At 42.5% G+C, this 8,404-nt stretch overlaps 1 protein-coding gene across 1 annotated transcript in view; it reads right to left on the bottom strand.

The window, feature by feature from the left end:
• bcl3 (BCL3 transcription coactivator) overlaps positions 1–8,404 on the bottom strand; it is an 18,990-nt gene that overhangs the window by 6,206 nt on the left and 4,380 nt on the right. The window contains exon 3 of the mRNA XM_031853374.1: positions 2,415–2,523. Coding sequence (XP_031709234.1) covers positions 2,415–2,523 — 109 coding nt within the window. The remainder of the gene's footprint in view (positions 1–2,414; positions 2,524–8,404) is intronic.

Here is an 8,404-nt window from a genome sequence, read left to right as displayed (position 1 = left end):
GGGGGGTCATGTGACTTCTCGGAAATAAAGCACACACAAATACACACACACACACAGATGTCTCGCTAGTGCACACACCCTCACACTAAATAAATAAAAAAATGGCATGTTACCAACATGCACGTAAACAAACTGACATGAACTAAATACTTCAGTGAATGTGTCTTTTAAGAGGTGATTATTGAATTAATGCAGATCACCTGCATTCTGCATTGTATAAATTAAATGCATTTTAGTGGATGTCTTTAATCTAAAGCACATGACCATTAGTGCATGTTTTAGTGTGGGTGGCCCCTGGGGATTCAGTCCCCAAGCCCCACTGTCAGTGCCACGCATTGCACCATCAGCTGTGGAGTGAGCAGCAAACAGTTGTCTACTATAGTGTGTGTTTGTGCAGCCACACTGATAGCATGACCAGTGTGGGAGTATCAAACAGCGGTCTCTACCATTACACTAGTTTGTGGAGTGGAAGGCAAATCAACTACAGACACTTGCAGTATTGTTTATGGTACTGATAGTAACACTCTGTCAAAAAGTTCCATACTGAAACCACAGAAACTCAGGATTTGTCATCAATATTGGAAAAGCTATATATATATATATATATATTTTTTTTTTGTCTTTGGGAAGTTGGCCAATGCCAGAAAATATGTTCAGGTTTGTCTCGCAAACTTAATGTTTTGAAAAATAGAAAGTTCCCGTTTGAAGTCTGTTCTATATGCCTGATATTCAGCTAAAACCACCCAATCTGGTAGGCAAACAAGTATGACGGGACCTGTGCCTAAAAATCTCCCTTTTTGGTTATAAATGCATGTGGCATAATATCTTTGAGTGTGTGAAAAGAGTATTTGTGTGTGTGTGTGTGTGTGTGTGTGTGTATGTCGCGTGCATGCATTTTCTTACACAGGGTAGACACAGGATATTAAAAAACCTATACTGTCAAGCCTCAGCGATGAGGAAAGACAACAACTGATGATAGCACCAGCGTTATTTCTGGTAAGCGAGCCTGTGGTGTCCTGTGTGGTGTGAAACCCCAGCCATGAGAACTAAAGCTCTGCACGACTCAGGTGCTTTCTCTGCTGGAGGATGAAAAAAAGAAAGCTCGTAGAATGCAAAGCAGGAGGACGAGGAGGTGGAGACAACAGAGGGAGGAGTGTTGGCTTAAGCCCAGTGCTTGGGACGGCCCTAGATTGGGAAACACTCAAAGACAATTCCTTGTTCACATTCCAGTAAAGTACAATGTAATTTGTCCCTTATAAGAAAGATGAGTCACCTCAATGAAAGTTCATTGAGTACATTTGTCCATTAAAATATGTAGAGTGTAAATAGTAGAAGTTGCCCTGGACAGAGAGTGTAAGTCAGACTCTTAATATGCAAAAAAAAAAACCTAAGTTTCTGCTGGAATATGAGTTAAAAGTGACATGTTTGCATCTTATGTCATTTCATTTTTCCAGCCTGTTAATTTGTTTTTAGTTGAGGCAAAATAATGAGATATGAGTGCAGGGTTCAGGAGTGTTCACGGGAGTCACAATTTGCTCAGCTTGAATCTTGGCTGTCTCTTCTGAATTTCACAACATGGTAAACCCAACATGCAAACCCTGAAAATCCCTAACTATAGGGAAACTGAACACCATGTACAAAACAAAACGAAACGCTGGAAAACACATGTAGTCCTTCCCGTGATATGCATTGTTTTGGCTTGTGGTGGCAAGTACAGGTGAAGAAACCAGGAAGGGTGAGTTCCACTGCATAACTATCAGCTGCCATAACTGTAAGAGTATGCAATAACGTAGTGCAAGGCAAGGAGGAAACCAAGGCACTTCCTCTTTCATTCTTTTCCATGTTACTGTTATCAGATGGGTGAGGCAGCAGGGGAATGTGTTTTACATGTGTTCATCGGTGGCAGAAAACCCCATCACCTTTCTATTCTATGTCTATCTTTCATCATGTTATACTGACTGACGCTGAGCCCTCGTTCATATGTGTTATAAAATGGTAAATGGACTTCTACTTGCATTGCGCTTTTCTAGTCTTCCGACCATTCAATGCGCTTTAACCCTACATGTCGTTCACCCATTCACACTCATTCATACACTGATGGCAGGGGCTACATGCAAGGTGCCACCTGCCTATCAGGACTCTAACTAACCATTCATACCCATTCACACACCGCAGGCTTGGGGTTAAGTGTCTTGCCCAAGGACACGTCGACACTGACTAGCGGAGCCGGGGATCGAACCGGCGATCCTCTGATTTGAACTGAAACCTCTAAAAAAATCTTTCTGTACATTGGATGGCTGCCACATTTTCCCTCAAATGTCAAACTATTGATTTGAATTCTGCACTTGCAAAAGTAATGATAGCAGCTGTGTGTGCATGCATGTACGTGTGTGTTTAAAGTGCATTTATTTTACCTGACGGAGGTTGTTGTAGACATCAACGCCTCTGCGAGCCCACAGCAGTAGTTGGATCAGTTTGCGGACGAGGACCAACTCCTCCTGTACCACAGCTATGTGGAGAGCCCTGTAATGAATGCAACAACAACAAAAACAGTTGAAAGCTAAATGCCGAAGAAGATTACAAAGGGTATTTAACTGGGTCATAGGTTCATGACATTGTGGCCAACTGACACTTAACTTTTTGGCTTAAGTAGAAAGGTCCTGATCTGATAACAAATCAGAATTTACACTTTACGCGTGTGATATAAAGACACTTTATATACGTAAATGCAATAATCTCCACAATGGCATGGCACGTTCATCACTATTTGTTGATTTGTTGTCTGTGCACTGTTAAACTCAGTATTTGTAAATTTAGAGTGAACACCAGGATTAGGATATAAAGGGCTGGATAGAAACCAGTGGATCTGCAACCTTTGTAATTACAATCCCGGGGGAGACAAGTATCATATATTTTTTAATATAAATATGAAAGCATAATGAATTACAGAGAAAGGGATTTGTCAAAGTATTTTTTTAAATTTCCCATTAATTCAAATATAAATCAATTGTGTTGTTACAGTCAGACAGGCCAAACATTATTTGTGGATTTTTGAAGAATATCCTTTCTTTGTATTAGTGACATTTGTTATACTTTATCCGTGTGCCATCCATCCATCCATCCATTTTCCTCCGCTTATCCGGGGTCGGGTCGCGGTGGCAACAGGCCAAGCAGGCCGACCCAGACCTCCCTCTCACCGGCAACATGTTCCAGCTCATTCTGGGGGATCCCGAGGCGTTCCCAGGCCAGCTGGGAGATGTAATCCCTCCAGCGTGTTCTGGGTCTTCCCCGGGGTCTCTTCCCAGTTGGACGTGCCTGGAAAACCTCCAGTGGGAGGCGTCCAGGAGGCATCCTAATTAGATGCCCGAACCACCTCAGCTGACTCCTTTCGACACGAAGGAGCAGCGGCTCGACTCCAAGCTCCCTCCTGATGACCGAGCTCCTTACCCTATCTCTAAGGCTGAGCCCGGCCACCCTACGGAGGAAGCTCATTTCGGCCGCTTGTAGCCGCGACCTTGTCCTTTCGGTCACGACCCAGAGTTCGTGACCATAGGTGAGGGTAGGAACGTAGACCGAGTGGTAAATTGAGAGCTTTGCCTTCCGGCTCAGCTCCCTCTTCACCAAGACGGTCCGGTGCAGCGCCTGCTTTACTGCTGCAGCCGCACCGATCCGTCTGTCGATCTCCCGCTCCATCTTACCCTCACTCGTGAACAAGACCCCGAGATACTTGAACTCCTTCGCTTGAGGTAGGCACTCCGTCCCCACCTGGAGGGAGCAATCCACCGGTTTCCGGCAGAGCACCATGGCCTCAGATTTGGAGGTGCTAACTCTCATCCCCGCCGCTTCACACTCGGCTGCAAACCGCCCCAGTGAATGCTGGAGGTCACGATCCGAGGAGGCCAACAGGACCATCCGTGTGCCATTGTTTTGTAATTGTTGTATGTTTTGTTTATGCTCCATACCATGCGATCATGGTCCTGGGCACAGAAATAAATTAAATTAAACAAAACCCTTTCCCATGTTATACAGCAATAAAATCAGTCAAGAGGTCAACTTAAAACAATAGATCAACATTTTGGGAAAATGGGGGCTACCCACTAAACTGCCCCTAACTTGAAAAAGAAAACTTGATCTAAATTATCCCAGAAACAGTTGTACCGAGGAGCTTCATGGATAGACTCACACAGGCACGACACACACCACCCTTATCACAGCCTTATCAAGATTTAAGGGAAACCACTATCTGTGGTCTCTACGTTTAGCGAAATAACAAACACAGGCCAAAGCTTAGGACAGGGAAAAGCAGAAACCCAAGCAGGGGGAGGGGCATGCTGTAGAAAAACGTAATGCAGCTTTTCACATTTTTCTTTTTCAAGAAATCAACTTCCAGTAAGAGCCATACTGATTTTATGTCACTTCCTGTTGTCAGCAACAATGGCAGCATTCTTTATCTCGCTCTGTGTGCTGTGAAATCCAGCCTTTAAGCAGTATGGTTTCTGACAGGGACTTTCTGTAGGTTCACTCAGTCAACTTCATCCAAAGGATAGGTCCCATTCAGACATACAGTACATTCATGGTACAGGAAACAGGGGAGCTTCTTGAGAAGCTAAAAGCACCCTTGCATAGAATTTGAGGTCAGCAAATAAGTTCTTACAGTGACAAAATCACTTGCAACACTTCCTCTCAGCAATGTGTCCCACTGACGTGAAGTCATTGACGAAACTAATATCCTGCCTGAATAGACATAGATGAGAGACCTCTTTGAGCAAACAACAGACACTCCCCAGCAACTCTTTAACACTTTTCTGCACATTTTATTAAAACTGGTGTGTGTTCAAGGAATCTATCTATCTACCTTATTACAGTATCACATTACTCTAATGATCTCTTCCAACCACATATGAACCAAACAGCTTACATAATCGCAATAGTCACAGTGGAAACATTCAAATAATTTGACAACTTGATGAAGGCAAGTATGAACAGAATAATGCCTTTGATCTGTTAAACTAAAGGATAAACATTTGCCAACAATCACTTGGTGGTTGCAGGAAAAAACAGTAATGCTCTATGTCCGTGTATATAATTCAACTTTAGATTTTACTCCCAAAAAGTGAATGCAAATCGTGGATAAACTGTGCGTGCATGTGTGCAAACATGCATAATTGCTAACGAATGAGCCAGCATGGACACCGACTCTCAAACTAAATAGTCCTGTGCAAGAGCAGGTTGAAACTGCAACTGCAATAAACAATCAGCTGATTTACGAACAGCAGAAAAAGCAGAACTTTATTGGAAAGGGAGTAAGCACAGTGGTTCTTTCCTCAGCTGGTCCCTGTTCCTGTAACTGAGCTATGAATAGTGAACAAATCTGTATTAAAAAAGATCTATTTGTAATATTTACTGTACATTCCATGCTATCATCATCTATTATTTGCCTTAAAAATCCCCTGCAGTCACAGTCAGATATAGTTATTCATCTCTCTAAGCATTGAGCTCAACTAATGTGTCAATAGTTGCCTTAATAAAGGTAAAAGGTGACGTTCTCTCTTGTTATACACAACTCTATCTGCATCCATCTCTTTCTCTTTCCTCTCAAGATGAAACTGTACTGTTTCTAGTTCCTGGAAGTGGGGCAGACCACAGCCCCAGATAACCCCAAGGCAAAGCGGCACTGACGCAGACAGGAGTCCTGGGCCTACCGCATCAACACTGACAGTCCCAGTGTAACTGTGTGTGCGTATGATAGAGAGAGAGAGAGAGAGAGAGAGAGAGAGACAGAGAGAAAATAAAGAGGAGGCAGCACCATGTGGTATCCTGTTTGGTGTGGATGGTGAGAACGTAGCCAAACTGAATGATCCGACTGAAGCCTAACATAATCTGTGGTCTGAGGACCAGCTGAGCAATGAGGTGATGTGTCAGTGTGTGTGAATAGTAAACAAAAGAGAAGCAGAGACGTAGGACAGTCCAAAAACAAGAAATGATCGTCACGAAGAATGATGCTACATCCATATTTTGTGGGTAGAAGTATTCATGGGGAAACCTGGATGAGCAGGCAATTTGTTGTTTTGTGGGATCTGTTGGTTTTTTTCCCAGAGCATTTCTACATTCATTATAAGGTTCACATCTAACTGTCAAAAGTCATCACAGTGCAAAAGTCAGTCAAAGAGGTAATGAGTGAGTAAGTAAGTGAGTGAGTGAGTGATGCACCTCTGAAGCTCCTATAAAGTAACTACTTGAGCTCAATGCTTGGATGATATAGAATATTGAACGTTATTCTGTGCAAATATCGTCAACGTCGACAGAAAACTTGGGCTTGCAACGGTAGTCCAAGACACAATCTCACAGATAGCGTGAACTCGCGTTCACTCTCTCATACTACATTCGAGCAGTGTTTGACAACAGTGAAACAGGTCGGAGGACTGTGGACCCAGGTCATATAGCATAGTGACACATTCACACCATAAGCAAACACTGTCTTTTCCTACGTTGTTGCTTCAGTGTGAACAGGGGATAAGTGTCTGGCTGTGGGACAGAAAAATATACAATGTAAAATGAGAGAGAGGAAAAAGAGATACATCTCTGGGGACAAGTTGACGTGTTGATGAATTTAGAGAATATCTTAGCGCAAGCTCAGTTTTTTGCCGGTATAGAGTGTTTAATGCTGGTGGCGTGGCTCTACAGATGCTAATGTAAGTAATTCTATTGGTACACCACTTTGGTCCTGACTGAAATATCACAAGAATTTGACAGGTTGCCATGGAATTTGGCACGGATAGCTACGGTACCCAGAGGATAAATCCTAATGACTTTTGTGATCCCCTGACTTTCCCTTTAGCACCTTGAGGTTGACAGAATGAGCTATTATAACCTTTTCGTCCAATTCTTTTCTTTTTGGAAAATACCTAAAAACTACATTTCCATCGACTTCAACGGTTCTTAACATTTAGTGCCAATTAGCAAATATTAGCATGCTAACTCGATGGTTAACATGTTAAACATGTCCTGCATAACATCAGCATGTTAGCGCTGTAACTGTAAGCATTTTGCCATGCCAACATATGCATTTAATTGAAAGCATGCATCTAGCCTCGCAGTACCCCTGTGTAGACTTTTCTGGAACCAAAAGCTGAATGTTTATATCTGGACCAGGGCATGTGCAGAATCAAAATACTGTAAAAATACAAAAACAAAGTATTGGGTCTACATGTCATAGTAATTTGAAATGATCTAAGTCTGCAATTACAATATTGACGCAGTAAAGGTGTTTACGTGACAGTTTCAGTGATCAGAGTATTGCCAAACTGCAAGCAGACAATGGTGTTATTGTGCAGGTATATGGACCGACTGACTGGAAGCATGTAGGAATAAATTTGTACGAGCCGTAAGGCAATCAACACATACGCACATTTCACATTATATGTATTCAAATGATAGCGAGGACAAGCAAGTGACACATAACAGAAATGGAGAGAGAGGGAGAGAGAGAGAGAGAGAGCGATGAAGCCGATAAAAGAAAGCGGTAAATGAGGAAGTAAGGAGCGGATGTTTGGGTTTTTTGAGACCATTCATTTAAAAACACAGAGAAGAAAAGAGAGAAAGACAGAAACACCTGAGAAAAACCGCAATCGTGTTTAAAAACTGAGCACTCACTGGTTTTCCCGACACTAAGGGGCTCAGAGGCGCTGAGAACAGACGATGAACAGCCCATTGACGTAAGAGGAGGCGCATGCTCGCTGTCACTTACATTATGCATACACGCACGCACACACACATGTACATACAGGCAGTGTGAAGGGGGGCTGAGAATGTTTCTTTCTGCAGAATTCACACTAAGTTTCAAGCAACCACAAAGTAGATACACAAGCCAGCCAAGGTCTCAACTGCATTACAAAGGGGTTAGATTTTGTGAAGATTCTCTGCACTGCAGCTATGTTGCATTGAGTCACTATACTAATAAGATAAAGTTCATGTCAGTTTTGGTTTTGTGTCTGCACTGCAAGTGAAGGTGAAAAATAAAAACTGGTACAGGGTTGCAAAAGCCACACTGTCAAATACATGTATATATTCAGACTAAACATTAAAAAAGTACTTTTTATCATGGCTATTGCGAGAGTCACCATACATTGCATTTTTCTTATTCCCTGGCCACTATCTGTTAATAGTGCATGTGTCACAGTGATTATGAGTCTCTGAAGCAGATATGGGACAATAAGCAGCTGTGACATGTCATGGGACTTATGGCGCCGCTACATGTTGGTCATCACGCGTTTGTTTAGATTGGATGGAAATAATGCTGACACTTTTTGAAACAGCAACATCAAAGTAATTTAATTATTGGACATACAGTCATATGACTCTGTGTGTGTGTGTGTGTGTGTGTGTGTGTGTGTGTGTGTGTGTG

The sequence above is a fragment of the Anarrhichthys ocellatus genome, unplaced genomic scaffold, assembly GCF_004355925.1.
Source record: "Anarrhichthys ocellatus isolate YVR2014 unplaced genomic scaffold, GSC_Weel_1.0 scaffold13, whole genome shotgun sequence".
Classification (NCBI taxonomy): Eukaryota; Metazoa; Chordata; class Actinopteri; order Perciformes; family Anarhichadidae; genus Anarrhichthys; species Anarrhichthys ocellatus.
Note: the sequence above shows the minus strand (reverse complement) of the source record. Positions and strands in the feature narration are given on the sequence as shown.